The following is an 18,255-nucleotide window of genomic DNA, read 5'->3' on the forward strand; positions in this document are numbered from 1 at the left end:
AAAATGACTCTAAGACATGTAAAAGCTTTCAATTTGCGAGTAAATTTGTGTATTTAAAGTGCTTGTCGCAAACCGAAAATTCATTAAAAAAATGTTAGATATCGATAAAAATTGTACTTGGCGTGGTCAGAAAAATACTTGGAGTAGTTCTTGTACCCTATTTCATGGCACTCACCTAAGAAATAAAGCCGATTTGAGCATTTTTTCGTAAAAAACCGGCGATTTGCGACACATTTTTAATTCTCTAAAATCGTGGGTTATTCGAAATGAAAATTTTCTTGAGTAGAATTGTGGCGCATGCGATTCCGCAAATTTTGACATTTTTAGATTTTCTCTACGACCTCTAGTTTAGAAGTTATAAGCGTTTTTCTATTCTGCGGTTGCTTTCTGCATGGTTCTGGTCGCCTGGTAGAAATCCAGGATTTTTGTGCCAAATTGAAATGCAATTTTTCTGCAGCCGGCAGCGGCAGCGGCAGAGGAGGCACCCAAAAACTTGCCGGTTGCCATTGCATATGCAAAGGGGCAAATTTGAAATGGCGGAAGCGGTCGAACAGGATGTGAGCCGGACCGGATATGGACATAGGGCGGAACCGGAAACGGAAAATCACGTTACCTGACTTCCGGTTTCGAGGTGTTTCCGGAAGTGACAAACCGGAAACGGAAGTTCTGCACCGGAAATGTACATAAGGCGGAACCAGAAACAAAAAATAGCGTTGTGTGACTTCCGGATTAGAGGTATTTCCGGAAGTTGAGAACCGGAAACGGAAATGCCCAAGTGGTCTGGAACTTCCGTTTCCGGTTTGTCACTTCCGGAAACACCTCGAAACCGGAAGTCAGGTAACGTTATTTTCCGTTTCCGGTTCCACCCTATGTCCATATCCGGTCCGGCTCACATCCTGTTTGACCGCTTCCGCCATTTCAAATTTGCCCCTTTGCATATGCAATGGCAACCGGCAAGTTTTTGGGTGCCTCCTCTGCCGCTGCCGCTGCCGGCTGCAGAAAAATTGCATTTCAATTTGGCACAAAAATCCTGGATTTCTACCAGGCGACCAGAACCATGCAGAAAGCAACCGCAGAATAGAAAAACGCTTATAACTTCTAAACTGGAGGTCGTAGAGAAAATCTAAAAATGTCAAAATTTGCGTAATCGCATGCGCCACAATTCTACTCAAGAAAATTTTCATTTCGAATAACCTACGATTTTAGAGAATTAAAAATGTGTCGCAAATCGCCGGTTTTTTGGCATATACGTGAACTACTCGCTCATCTTTTGAGATATGGATCTGAAATTTTGCACACACCCTTTTCTTATCAAGAAGCTACTCCTGGTATGGTCGGTATTGGATCACTACAACATATAGCTGCTATATAAACTGATCAATCGGAACCAGGTCCTTGTATGGAAAACTTTTTCATTTGACCAGATATCTTCATGAAATTTGGCATGAGTTATTCTCTAAGGCAGCGCTATAATCTGCGAATATATTGTTCAGATCGGACAATTATAGCGTATAGCTGTCATACAAATCGACCGTTCAGAATCTAGCAAACTATCTTTTTATACAATTTTACGCTAAAAACTAAAAATAAACAAAAATTAAGTCGTTATTTGCATTAATTTGCGCTGAGCAAATCAACAAACACGCACTAGTTAAAGGTCCACTGTATGTAGTATTGGCTTATTATTTTTACATATTATGCCCCCGTGCACTGCCAACCAACACACAAAACTGCAGAGGAAGCATTGAGGGCTTTCGAATGGTTGCTGCTTTGAGTACTTTAAAGGACTGAGCTTTTACGACTGCACTCTGTCGTTGAGCTGCTACTGAAGGCAGCAGTGATGGTTCGTGTCTGCAGCCAAAGTGAATGGTTTTAATAAGCTTTAAGCTTTTATAGTCCCTAAAAAAAGCTTATTTGGGACAAACGGGGTTGTTGTACTTACTTTCTCGGGTTTCTCCAATAATCTTAAACACTTTATAGCTTTTGTAGAAAATTCGCTTTAATGCTAAGCTAACTTTTGTATAAGTTTAAGACTTTTCTTCTAATACAAACTGGAGTATCGTCAATAATGTTAAAAATACAGAGCTAGAACGGCTCTTGTACAGTTTCACATGTCTTAAATAAATAAAAATATGGTTCTTACCTAAAAATTGCATTAAAATAATTACATAAACAGACATATAAGCAAACACCTAAACATACATACAAAAGCCTAGCCTAACTACATCCTTGATAACACTAAAAATCCGGTTTCTTCTGGCACCGTTCGTCCGTGGGAGCCAGTCCTCAACTGAATGGGAATATAGAAACACCGTTATTGCAACGGCACTTAATAACTATGAAATGCAACAAATCGCTCCCAACTCTTCCAGCGACAGCTTGCGCAGCTTTTTCGTTACCCGATTGTCTTAATGAAATATTGTCGAAATGAAGTTGTAAAACTGCCAATATCATTTAAAGAGCTGCACATTTCCTAACCTAAAGCAGCCACATTGCAGCGGCATCTAGCTCGAGTAGACCTCTCGCAATTGTTTGCGCAATATTTTCCCCGTCAAACTTTTCGGTATCTCATTAGTGAATATAACGCCACCATCCAGTCTCTTATATTCGGCCACGCGTTCGGCTACGTAATTGTAGATCTCTTCCTCGGTGGCCTTTGTGCCTTCGCGCAACACAACGACGGCGCGTGGCAGTTCGCCAGCCAACTCATCGGGTCGTGGTATGACCGCGGCCTCCAGGATTTTCGGGTGATCGCGTAGTATACCCTCCAACTCGGCAGGCGGCACTTGGAAGGCCTTCACTTTGATGAGCTCCTTGATGCGATCGGTGATGTAGAAGTAGCCCTCTTCGTCATAATGACCAACGTCGCCGGTGCGCATCCAACCGTTCGGTAAGAAGATATCTGCATTGGCTTCGTCGTTGTTCAGGTAGCCCTTCATTACCTGTGGGCCGCGTATACAAATCTCGCCTGTGGTGTTGGGTCCCAAACCCTTGTGACATTCCGAGCCGATGGCAACGATTTTCCCTTCGGTGTTCGATGCCGGCGCACCAGCGGAGGAAAAGCGCGTGTTGTTCGGCGACACCTGCAGTGCGAGCGGCGATGTTTCGGTCATGCCAAAGCCCTGCAGGAATTTCGTGTTGTGGAATCTGTAAGCAGAGACAAATTACATTGGTATTTTATTGAATTTGGAAAGAGCTTGCTTAAACACCATAAGCGCGTACTCACTTTTTCATGAAACGCTGCATGTCGTTTTCGGTGATCGGCGCAGCGCCGGTGAACACATATTGCAGATCGGGCACCATTTCCGGCGTTAACTTCGGGTAGTTGATCATGAAGAGTGCTGTATGAAAAGAGATACAATATTAGCTCAAACTGTGCCCTAACTGTATAGCTGTGGACCTACCAATCGGCGGCACTACGTTCAGCATTGTAGATTTGTATTCACACAGGGCTTTGACGAGATCGTCTGGACGGAACTGAGGAACTGTTATCAATTTAGCGCCGATCGCTATCTTCGACAGCATTACGACATTGAGTCCGTAAATGTGGAAGAATGGCAAAATGCCGGGTAAAACTTCCTGTCTACCGGATTGTCTGAAACCGTACGGCAACTCCAGCTGTTCGCCATTGATCGTGATGTTGTTGTGTGTGAGCTGCACTGCTTTCGGCATACCAGTGGTGCCGGAGGAGAATGGCAGGAATACCACGCTGTCGGGATCGATGTCGTAATCCCTCAACTGTGAGTAGTCAACATCTTGCGGACTAATCAGTTCGAAGAAGTCTATGGCACCGGCGGGCAACTTCTCATCTGGCTGAAAGCGTATGACAGCGATGGGCAGATTCTTTTCTGCCAGCTCGCAGGCTTCTTTCATGACTCCATAGCCCAGACTCGTGACAACAGCAAACTTGCTATCGCTCAGCTGCAGTTGGCGGCAAATTTCCTCTGAAAACGAAAAGGGAGCACAAAGAAAAGTGAGTTAAAAACTAGAGAGCATGTATGAATGTGTGAAAGATATTATGAGTCAGTCCTCAATTGAACGTGACTATTGGACGTTTTAGTTAGGTACACTAAGCTGTTTTTGCAGGAAGTGGGTTCGAAAAGACTGTACGTGCCTGCATTACATTGAACTTTGGAAACGATTATGCAATGATTTGAAGTGAATGTGAGTATGAATCTATTTTGGTGAATCAATAAGTTCTTGTTGGTTATATGCAGATATTCCTGTGTAGTTACTTCTGTTCGTGAAATCGGAACTTTCCGGAGGAAAGAGAGCTCATACTCCGCTTTTTAAACGATTTTTATGTTCTAATCAGATTCTGGGGTACGAATTTTCAAAATTTCTTAAAGCTGACAGTTGGTTTGCAGCATACTTTGCCACTCTGTTGAAATAAAACTCGCATAAGTCGTTTCTCTTTCATTTACTCACCAGCTGTGTAGAGTGGATTGACTGTGGTCACCGTTAGACCCGCTTCTATGGCACCCAGTGTGGCAATCGGGTATTCCGGCAGGTTTGGCAAGCAAATTGCGATGATATCACCCTGTCCAAGTTTAAATTTGGTCTGTAGGCGTACTGCAAAGGCGGCGCTGCTGTCGCGCAACTGAGCGTAAGTATATTGGCGGCCGCTGACGACGCAAATCTGTAATTATAGTAAAATGCAAAAAAGTGGTGTAAAAGTATTTCGTGGTAAATATTTCTCAAAAGCATTATTTTAAGTTTACTTTCTATTATTTTTATCGAAGATGGCAGTAATTTAGCACTATTCCACATAGGGTCTATTAGTAAGTAGTTCAGTAACCAGTTGAATAGTGACTCAACGCGTAATTTCCACCACATGGTGAGCATATTATTCAATTGCGCACAAAAGTAAATAAGTAATTATCAATCACACTTTATAACAAGGAATATGCTGGTTGACGTTAGTTTACAAACACTTACTTACACTTATTTAGTATTTAGATTGCCAAGTGCAATTATTTTCAAAATAAACACTGAACAAAGTATTTTATAATGAGCTCTAATATTCGCTTTGGAATTCATTAGTTTTTAATCTGAGATGTATTTGCTTGTTGTTGCACGATTAAAGGGGAGCCATTATTAGGAGCAAATGACTGCCGAACAAAGTACAAAAAGTCAGGTCAAAGTAAATAATAGTTAAACCGTTACATAAAGGAACGGCGAATGGAATAATTAAGAAAAAATAATTGAGTGAAATGTGTTAATTATTTGCTGTATGACTATTTATAAAAGACCACCGCAATTAACTCATTAATTGTGATAAGCATCGGTAATTGTAAGAGCACTTCCGGTGCAAAACTAAGCTAAGTATAAGCTAAAGAATCATAGCACTTTCTCTCCTTGAACATAAGTACAATATTTACTAATCGAGTAGCCTCTAAAGTACCTCTGAAACAAAGGAAGTCTAAGAAGATGGTACGAAGTTGCGAGATTCTCCATCAATTCAAGAGTAACAATAAAGTTTAAGAACTTGGCGATTCTGAAGCATCTGCTGAGAAATTAAAAAAGGCTAGCTACAAAAAGAAGCTCGATGTTTGGGTACCACATGAATTGTCTGTGAAAAATTTAATGGACTGAATTAACATCTGCGATGCTTTGCTGAAACGAAATCGAACCATTTCTGAAGCGAATGGTAACAGGAGACGAAAAGTGGATCAAATACGACAATAATGTGCGGAAAAGATCATGGTCCAAGCGGGTGAAGCTCAATAAATGGTGGCAAAGCCAGGATTGGCGCCTCGAAGAGTTATGCTGAGTGTTTGGTGGGATTGGAAAGGCATCATCTACTATGAGCTGCTCCAGCCTGGTCGAATGATTGACTCTACATTTTACTGTTAACAACTGATGAGATTGAAGCAAGCAATCGAAAAAAACGACCAGAACTGATCAACAAAAAGTGCTTTGTCTTACATCAAGACAATGACTCGACAAAAACTGAGCAAGATTGGCTGGGAAATTTTGATGCATCCACCATATAGCCCTGACTTTGCACCATCGGACTACCATTTGTTTTGGTAAATACAGAACTCTTTCAATGGAGTAAAGTTGGCTTCAAGAGAAGCCTGTAAAATTTACTTGTCGCAGTTTTTTGCCGAGAAACCAGAAAAGTTTTGCACTGATGGAATAATGTCTTTAGCGAAAAAATGGCAAAAAGTGGTCGAACAAAATGGTATATATTTGCTTTACTAAAATTCATTGAAAATATAAAAAAAATATGTTAAATTTTGATTAGAAGTACGAAAAGGCTTTTGCGACTACCCAATATTAGTGGGCGAACTGACTTACACATAACAATCGTTATTGGGGCGGTGAATTCTCTAAGAGTTTTCAGCTGTCACAAGACAATTCTATAAATTTTTTTCGACCAACATCGAATTAATGGACGATGATAAAGTATCTTATCTTGTTGCAGTAATAAAAATCGCTTTTGAATATCGCAAAAAAAGTGTAAACAAAATAAAATGAATATACGCACGCCAAAGACAATTTCAGCGAAATTCTTTATCAATTGCATTCAATTTTTATATACCGAAGGTATGAGTAGATAATTTTTGTTTTTGCAGAATTTGCCGAAATCGCTTTTGCGTAAATAGAAAAATCAAACAAAAACATGAAATCTGCGCTGAATCTGTTTTTATATACGAACTATCTGTGTGTTTGCGTGTTCTTTTTTTTGATTTCAGTCCGAAGTTCAGTGGTTCAATGTGCAAAGTCCAGATTGGCTAAATTTATTATGATCACACACGAAGATGGGGGCGAGCAATTACCGAGACTCTAATGGGTATGCGCGCGCAGTGGCATTGAGAGATAGCGAGCAGGCTGGCGAGCGTGCGATAAGCGGTGGGATGGGATGAATGAGATACGTCGAGAGCGAGCAGGCGAGACTAAGCGAGTGGAATGAGGTCGGCAAACAAAGTGGTCCATGAATTATGTTATTTATATATGTATATAACTTGAAAATACACATAATAACACAAATTTTAAGAATCTATAAACAAAAATTATCTGCAGCGCCGTGGACTCCGCACAGCACCGCACTGAAATAAATGAACGGCATTTAAAAAAAAAAACAAAACAATGTTTTCGGCGGTGGAGGTGTGTCAGAGCATGACGCGGCAAGTGCTTTTGTTTCACTATCAAAGAGTAAATAAAATCACCATAAAATTCTGAATGAAGAAAACAAAATGTTGTGAAATTAAGTATTTGACGTCTGCACCGACGGCTGGCGACCTGATTTTGGGTGTGTTTGATAAGTTATACATATGAGCCATAAGATTCGTAAGCGTTGAGCAGAAGTGTTACAATTACATAGGTCAATATTTGGAAATAGAGCGATATAGAGACAGAGCCATGCTTGTGCCAGAAGGCGATTGAAGCAGAGCTTGAGGTGGATTTTTCAAACTTAGGGTGTCCTAGACAGCTGGAGAGAGGTGAAAAAACAAAAGCTTCTGAATAAGCGTCGACACATCCATTGAAAAATCCGAAAAATTTTAAAATCTACCCTAACGAAAAAAAGAACCCTTGTTTAAGTCAGAACTCCATGACCACAGCATTAAGCTGACAAATTTGCTCTTATGCTGCCAAGAAACGTTTACTAGAAAAAACAAAACAATACAATTATGAGGCAATTTGAATGAAAACAAAACGCTTGGACCATAAGCAAAGCGAAAAAATCATAAACAGACGTAGGTACAATTAAAACAAACAAGCAATGTGTGGTTGGCGTGAATTCATTGAACCCGCCGGCGCTGCATTCGTATCTGCAAACACGTCGCTATCGCAAAAAAAAGTTTATTTATATTTGCAAATGTTTATATTCATTCACTTGTGCCTCCAATTATCGCCACCTGCTTGCAAAAAGAAACCGCAGTGTCGTCAAGTAATGAGGAATCTTTGCCGAGCGTCGAGCGAAGTGGAGAGCAGGTGAAAAGTGAGAGTAAGAATTATATATATTTTTAATGAAGCAGAGGGCAGGAACAAGATGAGTCCGAAAGCAGAGTGAGGAAATAGGGTAGAGGGTATACATTGAAATTCGCGTTCCTGCACTGAGCTCATATGTGATCAAAATTTCTATTCATATTACATATAATTTATTATCACAGGGTTTGCTAACACCAAGTGCCTTATAAAGGCAGCTAGTCAGCAAATAATAAACGATATGACTTGAAATCGCTCTTAAAAGCTAAAACAGCTCACACGAACCCAACAAGAAAACACGGAGTGGGAAGCCAGTTGGTGGTGTTTCCCTTTCTGAGGTATGATTATTACACGAGGATTGCGTCGCGGTGGTCGTTAAGTCTGTGCCACTTTCTGAAGTATAGAAATTTATGAAGCAAGTGACTTAAAAGTATCTACATCACACCGGGGTCTGCAACACATGATTCTTCACAGCTTACAGGAAGGAGAAATATCGCATCACGGTTCATCAGCCATCGGGCTACCTTAACTACCAGCGCAGGTTAGTTACACTGAGTTTGAGGGCACATCACATCAAACGTGCGATGTCCCATGATCTAACAAAGTCATTACGAATGGGATAGTCAATCCACTTGGTACCGTTTCTTATATAGGCAGGCAAGCCAACCGCGATTGAACTGCTATATGACAGTTTTTATACCCTGAATAAGTTATAATACGCTTTTCACGATGTTTGCAATTCCCTAAAAGGAACGTAGGAAGCCATTTAAAATATATACCTAAATGATCTGCGTGATGAGCTGAGCCGATTTAGCCATGTGTGAGATATCGCTCTGAAATTTTGCACAAGTTCCTTTAGCTCCAAGCAGCTGCTCATTTGTCTGAAACGCTTACATCGGACCACTATAGTATATAGCTGCCATACAAACTGAACTATCGGAATAAAGTTGCTAAAAGATATCATTTGTCAAGGGTGTTGTAGCCTCGGTGTAACCGAAGCTAACGTTTTTTCTCGTTTTATTTTTATTTTTATATATTTTTTGCCCCCATGTGACAAGTGGCAACTGCATCCAGCAAGCAAAGTGTACTTCGTTCAATGGAATTGCTGGTGAAGCTTTTCAATTATGGCACAAGTCGCGTCAATTGAATACGCAAGGTTCACTAATACAAGTAAATAAGTGCTTTACATGCATATACATACATACATATGTATATGTACATATGTACGTATGTGAAAAGATAAAAATAGAAATAAGATACTTTGTTGGCATTTATGACTTTATGGTCTTGTGTTTGATATTTTTTTTTGTGATGTAAAGCATCAACACTAACTAAAATTAAGCCCTGACATGAAAGATTCAACAATTCAGATGCATTTGATTGACACGACATTTGTAGTTTTATTGCAGAATTGCACTGATATTTGGATTTCTACTTGCATGGAAAAATAAGCAAAGACACTAAAACAAATTCTACATTCTTAGCTTCTGAATTATACAAAAATGTATTCTCCCACTATAGCCAAATTTTTTTTCTCGCATGCTATATATTTGTTTGGAATTGACTTTTTCACCAATTTTTTTTTTATTTTATCGTTTTACCGATTTATACAAAAATTAATTTCCCTCACAACAGCGATTTTCTCGCGTGCTATATTTTTGCTTGGAACCGATTTTCTAAGCAATTTTTTTTTATATAAATCCTACATTCTTTGCTTCTAAGTTATACAAAAATTGACTTTCCCCATAAGATCGAATTTTTTTGTCGCATGCTATATTTTTGTTTTCGTTTACTTTTCACCGGCGTAAATGAACTAAATAACATTCCTAGAGGCTTTACAGAGCAAATAAATCACTTAAGACAGATAATAGCGACATTAACAATAGCCTGCTGCCATAAAATTATTATTATGTTTGTAGTTTTATAAACAATTACTTTGTTGGGCTCTACTTCTTTGTTTACTCCATTTTCTAATCTTATCAGCGAAGAGTTTGAATCCTGTCAAGCAGCTCACTCGTACAAAGGTCGAGTGCTCAACAACCACCTTTGAATTAATTGAAATATAAACAAAAGTTGTCAAAAGACACAAAGCTATAATTAAATACTGAAATCTGTGTGATTATGCTTTCGTTATCGGCGCTTTTGTATGTGCATAAGTAATTATAAATAATTTGCAAAAGGCCTAAAACTAATTTATATTTTGTTTAATGAAGAAAGTGATAACGAGTAAACAAATACAGCGTATTAACAAAGTTTCATGAAAAATCCTAAAGGAAGCCAGTTTGGACTGTTGGATAAACATTGAACAAAATGAATATTATAAGGCAGAAGTCAAAAGGATGTCAGCAGTCTGATGTCAAATTCCAACACATTTTTCTATAATTACAGCTTGTTTTCTTCAACTTACCGTCGCTATGTCCTTCTCGAACTTCTTGAAATCCCGCCACACGTATTTGTCCACTGTCAGATTGACCGGCTCGACGGGATCGAATGGCGACTGCCTGATGTAACCCTCCTCTTCAGTGTAAACTACGAGTTTATCCTGCTGTGTCGGCAGCGTGGTGGCGGCCGTGCTCAAACTGCGCGCGCCGGACGAGGCGGCGGCCACGGCGGACTGCACAGGCTGCGCGAACATCACGGAACGCATCAAATGGCGCAGCATTTTAACACAAATTTTTGGACCGCAAACTCACAAAACACTTAAAAATTCGGTTTCTAAATTTATAAAATATCAGTGGGTCCTTTGACGCGCGGTTATACACAGTGAACGCGAAAAGTTACACTTTTTGACAACTTGAGATCACGGGACACTTATTTTTCTTATTTTGGAAGACAGACAATTTCTGATTGATTTGGTTAATTTGAAGACTGGCGTTTCTTCAACGATTCTTCGACGATTCTTTTGTATGCTGTTGGGCTCTAGAGCAAAACGCGTCTGTAATGTTTGGGTGTTGCGGCGCGACTAAGCGATCGTCCGCTCTGTGAAGCGCTTGTCACTTTGTTGGCCTTTTGTAGATGGTTGTTGGTTTTGTTTTCGTTACAGTGCTCGCGTCACCGCCTCTGCACAGTTAGTAGATTGGGCGATATACGTGTGTGTAATTGTTGTTGTATATACCGCTTGCATTGATGTATGATTTTACGATTTGTTTATTTTTGTGTTTGCTTGCTTTATCGCGCAAGTGAACGCTATGCAATGAACCGGTTCGACGACTTGATTTTTTATCAAATTTTTAAAAAATATTTTTCGTAAATTGTTTTTGCGACGACGTACAAAGTCCAAATGCGGTGTTGTTGTTGTTGCTGCTGTTCATGTTATAGTTGTCATATGTTGCAAGCTCATTCACAACGGAAAATATAATTGACGCAGTCACCAGCTCCTTTTCACCTTTGGGCGCTGAGCAGTATGTGTGTTGTGTGTGTGTGTGTGTGATTACGGAGCTGCAGCGTCGATCGCTCTTATCAAAACTGTAATTGAATATGAAATAAATGATTTTACAGTGAATTTTGATTTTTTCAAAATATTTTTAATTTCTTGTTTTAAATGTTGTTATTTTTCTATTCTCTACATTCCTTTTTTATTTGACTTATCTCCTCTTCCTCTTTTGTAAATATTTTCTAAGCCCTACAAGTGAGTTGTTATTGTGCTCAACTGCATTAATCAGCCGCTGTTTACAAGTGACTATCAACTGCATGCAATGCTTTGTGCGCACGTGACGAATGCATTGAGAATTTGTAACGAAATAATTGCAAAAGTCACGAAGTCGAAAGGAAAAATGAGTATTATTGTTAGGAAAGCAGAAACTCTTCACAGCTATAAAACAAAGAACTCTCGCAAAAGCGTTGTGAAAGCTTCGGCATGAAATATGAAAGCTCCTGCTCTGCTTAGTTACTACAGCAATCAAAGCTTTCTTTGAAATCTTGTCTTTTTATATAAAATTACTGAAAATTGTTTCGAGGTACGGACAAGAAAGTTAAGTCTCAAAAGCTTTCTGAATAAATTATTAAACAATTTCGATCATAATAATATATAATATCTGTATCTAATATACACATATTGGGTAGTCGAAAAAGTCTTTTCGTATTTTGTCAGTAGATGTCGTTGCAGTCGTATATCTCCAGTGCACCAATCATATTGTGTCTACCATATAGTGATGGAAAGGTGAGATTTTAAGCTTCATTTAACCAAAAGAAAATTAAAAAGAAATCGGGGGAAGTTGAAACAAAATTTAAAGCTGTTCAAAAATGAGTGAAAATAATGAAGAAATTCCCTATATTTTGAAATTTTTGTATAAAAAAGGGCCACGCAAGCCACCAATGAAATTTGTGAAGTTTTAGGAGACGATGCTGTATCAGTGCGTGTAGTACAACAATGGTTCTGAAAATTTCGATTTACACTGATGGAATAATATCTCCAGCGAAAAAATGGCAAAAAGTGGTCGACCAAAATGGTATATACTTATTTATTTAGTAGTAAAAAACATAAGTTGGAATTTAATCAGAAATACGAAAAGACTGTTTAGACGACCCAATATTTAGTAATCTCTTTGGAAAAGCAAACATTCAAGAGTGGTTTGAAAGTTTTAAGATTGGGGGGAAAAGCTCTAGACGATGTTTCCCCACAAAGCAACATTTGTATCTTAGCTCAATTGGCTTTTTTGACCAAGCTAGGTTACTTTCAGTTGGTGTACTCCCGTTGATTATGTGATAGAGCATATGTTAAGGTAATTTTCTTACCCTGAATATACCCTCAGTTTGCCACGATGTTTGCCGCAGACCCTATAAAATTATATGCAGATCACTTATAAAAACCATAAATCCATACTTTCTAAGAAACATACTTCCTTCGATACAGTAATAATTAGATCTGATTAACTATAAAACACTGCACAAAGCAACGATGACGATGACTCCGCATAAAGAAGCTCGCAGAAATCGCACACTAACAACACTTTCAGACGCGTAACTAACCGTACTCAACGAAGAACGCTGGCGTCCCGCTGGAGTTGTAAAAGGAAACTGAACTGATCGGCGTTGTTTGTTGTATTTTTCAGTTTGTTGCTTGCCATTTGCATATAGGTATGCTATTTATTGTATATGTATATAGCTGTATGTGCAAAGAAATGCAGAAACGTAATTATATAAAAGCACATATTTGTCAGAAAGAAAATAGAATAATAAGGTGTGGCTGAAATGATTCAAGCAGTTTGTGCAAATTGGAGCTTGAGCAAATCAGAGGCGCAGAATTTTTGAAATAAGCAAAATGAAGTTAGGCTGCTTAAAAATAAAAAAGGGAAGAAAAGAAAATGCGGATTCACTTGTGTGATGCACTCCATTCTGATTTCAGCAAACATTTTAATGGCATTTATTTGTAAATGCAAGAGTAGAAGCGTAGAAATGGTGCTGAGCGCGTCCATAAATAGAATGCGCATGCTAGAAGCGGAGCGCTTGTCATATTATGTGCGTTTATTGAATTCGTGTGGAAATATGTTGTCTAAGAAGATATTATAATTCGGATTTTGGACAGAAGTAGAAAAATATCAAAGCATAACTGATTCTTATTCTTCATTTTGATTTCTGCAGAGGCGATGACTTGTTGTAAAATTCCTTAGCAAAGGGTTTTCAGAATGAACTAAAAACCTACTCAAATACGTTATTTGGGAGGAATGGTATTAATATTGATGTGGATTTTTTATAAGCCCAGCTTGTTCTAAAGAAAGTGGAGTGAAGTTTTTTTCGACACACTTGGAACACTAAGTCATTCTTGAGTAGAGAGTCTAGGGTTATCTGTCTAAATATTAAATCTGTGACCTTACAGATTAGCTTGAAGTTCTAGCCCGTCGGGTTTATTACCGATTTTCCTGTAGAAGTCCCTTTATACAATTTCTCCAATGGTTTTCTATCTAATCGCAACGAAAGAGCTTCAAAGAACAACAGTTTTAAATTTTTAAAATTTTTCTAATGACAGTTTTATATACTTGAAATACGTGAAATGTGTTGAAATTAAAAAAAAACAAGTAAGGAAGGGCTAAGTTCGGGTGTCACCGAACATTTTATACTCTCGCATGGTAAAGTGATAATCGAGATTTCATTATCCGTCATTTACATATTTTTCAAATACCGTATTTGTGTAAAGTTTTATTCCGCTATCATCATTGGTTCCTAATGTTTATACTCGTATTATACAAAGAAGGCATCAGATGGAATTCAAAATAGCTTTATATTGGAAGAAGGCGTGGTTGTGAACCGATTTCAGCCATATTTCGTACATGTCATCAGGGTGTTAAGAAAACATTATATACCGAATTTCATTGAAATCGGTCTAGTAGCTCCTGAGATATGCTTCTTGGTCCATAAGTGGGCGGCGCCACGCCCATTTTCAATTTTTAAAAAAAGCCTGGGGGCAGCTTTCTTCTGCCACTTCTTCCGTAAAATTTAGTGTTTCTGACGTTTTTTGTTAGTCGGTTAACGCACTTTTAGTGATTTTGAACATAACCTTTGTATGGGAGGTGGGCGTGGTTATTATCCGATTTCTTCCATTTTTGAACTGTATATGGAAATACCTGAAGAAAACGACTCTGTAGAGTTTGGTTGACATAGCTATAATAGTTTCCGAGATATGTACAAAAAACTTAGTAGGGGGCGGGGCCACGCCCACTTTTCCAAAAAAAATTACTTCCAAATATGTCCCTCCCTAATGCGATCCTTTGTGCCAAATTTCATTTTAATATCTTTATTTATGGCTTAGTTATGACACTTTATAGGTTTTCGGTTTCCGCCATTTTGTGGGCGTGGCAGTGGGCCGATTTTGCCCATCTTCGAACTTAACCTTCTTATGGAGCCAAGGAATACGTGTACCAAGTTTCATCATGATATCTCAATTTTTACTCCAGTTACAGCTTGCACGGACGGACGGACAGACGGACGGACGGACAGACATCCGGATTTCGACTCTACTCGTCGCCCTGATCACTTTGGTATATATAACCCTATATCTGACTCTTTTAGTTTTAGGACTTACAAACAACCGTTATGTGAACAAAACTATAATACTCTCGTTAGCAACATTGTTGCGAGAGTATAAAAATCATGCATCATAAGTTATGATTCATAACCAATTATAAGGAAAAAATTAAATTTCCAGCATATACATTTTTTTGACGTCTACAAGACAAGCGTTATTTACAAGGTGGATTTAATAAGCTTAACTAATTAGCAAGAAAATTACTTACTAATAAGTTCTACCCTATATACATATAAGCACGTACATACTTATGTTATAAATATATACTATACACACGGATCACTTGCTTTAAGTGGCTTTCCGCGGATCGCATTGCGAAATAGACGAAATAGAAGGTGTGACAAGTGGACAAGTGCACAATTAAGGCAAATGCAATAGTTGTGGGCCAAAAAAAAAAACACTTTTCGTAAAGAGAGAGAGAGAGAGAGTGTGATATGGAGAGCAACATGACATCCACAAGTCGGCTGGTGGGCTCGTTTATTTACATATTTACCGCTTATGTATCGGATCTGTGAGCAGAAGTGGACACAACGAAATGTTTACCAAAGTACATAAATACAAAAATATTTATGCACATGCATAACAACAACAACTATATGATAACAACAACGTCGCTGCATTGATGTTCGTCGCTTTTTGGACTTTGCTCCCAAGCTTAGCGTGACGCCCGCGGCAACGCCGATTAGGTGAACGACGGAAAAAACCGGTCGCGGCGCAAGCTGCAGTTCCCAACTAACAAAGCTGTTTTTTAAATGCTCGCTGTAATGCAATCGTTACAACAAATAATCAAAGCAACTATTTCGGGTTGTGATCATCAGCAGCGATTAGGCTTTGGAATGCGGCAACGCGGTGAGCGGTGTCTGGTGGAAATTAAGCGGCGGTTAAAATGTTGTGGAATTTTTATTTTTAATTATTGTAGTTATGAGTAGTCAGTTTAAATATTTTGGATAGTTAAATTCAGGGGTTAACACTTTTTTACTTGAGGCAATCTACACGAGGCGCTGAGCGATAAGATTGAAGAACAAGGAAAAATGTTAACTTTGGTTGCACTCAACCCGTCACAAATACAAAAAAAACCTTGCACGAACTGCGATCGGTCGTTTGTACGGCAGCTATATGCTAAAGGTATTCGATATCGTCGGTTCTGACAAATGACCAGTTTCTAGTGGAGAAAAGGAGGTATGCAATTGAATATATCAAAAACTGAGGAAATAGTTGGCATATATACAGAAAGAGGGAGCGGGTTAAATCGACTCAGTTCGTCATGCTGATCATTTATACCATATATTGGGTAGTCGCAAAAGTTTTTTCGTATTTTGTCAATAGATGTCGTTGCAGTCGTATATCTCCAGTGCTACCAATCACATTGCGTCATATTATGTAGTGTTGGAAAGGTGAGATGTTAAGCTTCATCCACATACTTTATAGGATCTCCGACGTACTCTGTTCAGAGTATATAAGAAAGATTAAAATCGCTGATTAACGGCTTTATAATCAAGCCAATCAAGTTTAATTTGTGCACAAAAGGAGAGCTGAAAGAGACCCACAAAAGCAGCAAAGCTGAAGAAAATAAAGAAAAGCTAAGCAAAACAAAGTGAAGCGAAGAAAACTACCAACAAATTGTGAAACAGCGAGGTAAACAAGTGAGGAAGCCTCATAAATGCGATTAGAATGAAGGTCTCTATGTGTGCGTGCCCGTGTGTGTGTGATAAGCGACCATAAAAAGTTAATATTGGAAATTATCGCTTAACGCTTGCTCAATAAACCGAACTGCAAGGCAATACGAAATAAATCACCCACTAGTATTGATAAACGAAGCGTTTACTGTTATTTCTGGATTAAATATTTTATTGAGTGTGATTAAGTACACTTAGGCAAACTAATAGAAATAGCAGTGACAATTTTTAAGAGCTGTTTTGACTGACGAATCAGGCAGATTTGCCTCTCTCTATGAAATTTTATATATTCGGCGAAGCGTTCTTACTTTGTCAGCACTATCCATTAACCGGTTTCTGTATTGATTGTAAGAATACACTGATCTAGTGAAGGTAACCATTGTATAGGTTAGGTCTCATAGTTATGTCGATAGTTATGCCAAACATTATCGAAAATGGGAAATGCATTGGAATCATTCTGAAGAGGTTAACTTGGATTACAGCTAGGTTTGGATAGTGGATGACTTTACAGGTGAGAGATATAATGATAAACGTAAGGCCATTGTGTAGAGAAAAGGTAAAGTGCGCTGAAATTTACTTAAGAATATATAAAAGAGTAATAAACTACGCCATAATGTGACCCTAAACACCAGCAAACAACCAACAGTAAACTTGTTGTAAGTGATTTTAGTTTCCGACAGGGTACTTGTCATTAGAAATAAAGCAATTGTAAGCTAATTCACGCTTAGATGCTAACAATGAGTTATACTATTTGTACTAATTGCTCTAAAAATATATTTCATATACTTTTCGCTTACCAATTACTTTGTATGTATTATAAATGGAGGCACGTTTGTTGGCAGTATCTGTTATTTGCAAGTATTTAATTTAATTTATGGTCCACTAAATATATTTACATTTTTACTTTACACTTTTAGTTGAAGAAAGTCACGATTTACCTAGTATTTTCCGTTCACTTTCATTAAAATCACTGAATTATTACACCCGAGCATACGCACTTCTACCTTTAAAACCAATAACAGTCCAATGCTTACTAAGATCGCAGTCGATGAAGCCTACCAAATGGCGCAAAAGGCGAAGAGGCATTAAGCAAATACAGAATTGCAAAACCCTGAAGGAAGGCCAAAGCAGCGCAGAATGAAAAGTGTGGGCGCCACCCTCCTCCAGCCAGACCGATGGTGTGAGAGAGCAAGTGAACGACAGGGAGAGCTGGGGGTGAGAAGCTGTATTGCTGGCATACTTTTTGACACTTTACAAGATATTTTGGCGGTCGATTTGAGGGAGTTTGAGCTATACACATAATTATTTGTGTATTATGCTTGAGTATGTTTTTGTTTACGCAGAGAGTTGTCAAATGAAATGTGAACAATGTGACGCGGAATTGTGTAAAAGTCGCTTTTCTAGTGCTTTGGCAACATTTTCTGGCGCATGTCAAGTGTTGTTGGTGTGTGCGTTAGCTCCTGATTTCGCTAATCCACGTTAGATGGCAGCGTTGAAGGTGTGGTGAATTTGGTGTGTTTAAAATGAGTATTGTGAAAAGTAGGAGAAGAAGAGCGTAACCTTAACTATTCCAATTAGTGCAATATAAAAATGTTTCTCTAAAAATTAAATTAATCTATGCTG

General features: G+C 38.5%; 1 protein-coding gene across 2 annotated transcripts; it reads right to left on the reverse strand.

Annotated features, from left to right (window-relative positions):
• Positions 1 to 1,981: 1,981 nt before the first annotated feature.
• On the reverse strand, positions 1,982 to 17,634 carry LOC126759021 (uncharacterized). Of its 2 annotated transcripts, XM_050473561.1 has the most exons (7): positions 12,774 to 12,919; positions 12,670 to 12,711; positions 10,343 to 11,400; positions 4,429 to 4,639; positions 3,405 to 3,944; positions 3,227 to 3,341; positions 1,982 to 3,147 (listed from the first exon to the last, which is right to left on the reverse strand). In XM_050473561.1, exons 3-7 carry the CDS (start codon positions 10,595 to 10,597, stop codon positions 2,505 to 2,507), a joined length of 1,764 nt encoding a protein of 587 aa, XP_050329518.1. In that variant the 5' UTR covers positions 10,598 to 11,400; positions 12,670 to 12,711; positions 12,774 to 12,919; the 3' UTR covers positions 1,982 to 2,504. The 2 variants fall into 2 exon arrangements, with proteins under 2 accessions (XP_050329518.1, XP_050329519.1); XM_050473562.1 differs by lacking the exons at positions 12,670 to 12,711; positions 12,774 to 12,919 and adding an exon at positions 17,430 to 17,634.
• Between the last annotated feature and the right edge of the window lie 621 nt (positions 17,635 to 18,255).

Source organism: Bactrocera neohumeralis, chromosome 5 (genome assembly GCF_024586455.1).
Source record: "Bactrocera neohumeralis isolate Rockhampton chromosome 5, APGP_CSIRO_Bneo_wtdbg2-racon-allhic-juicebox.fasta_v2, whole genome shotgun sequence".
NCBI lineage: Eukaryota > Metazoa > Arthropoda > Insecta > Diptera > Tephritidae > Bactrocera > Bactrocera neohumeralis.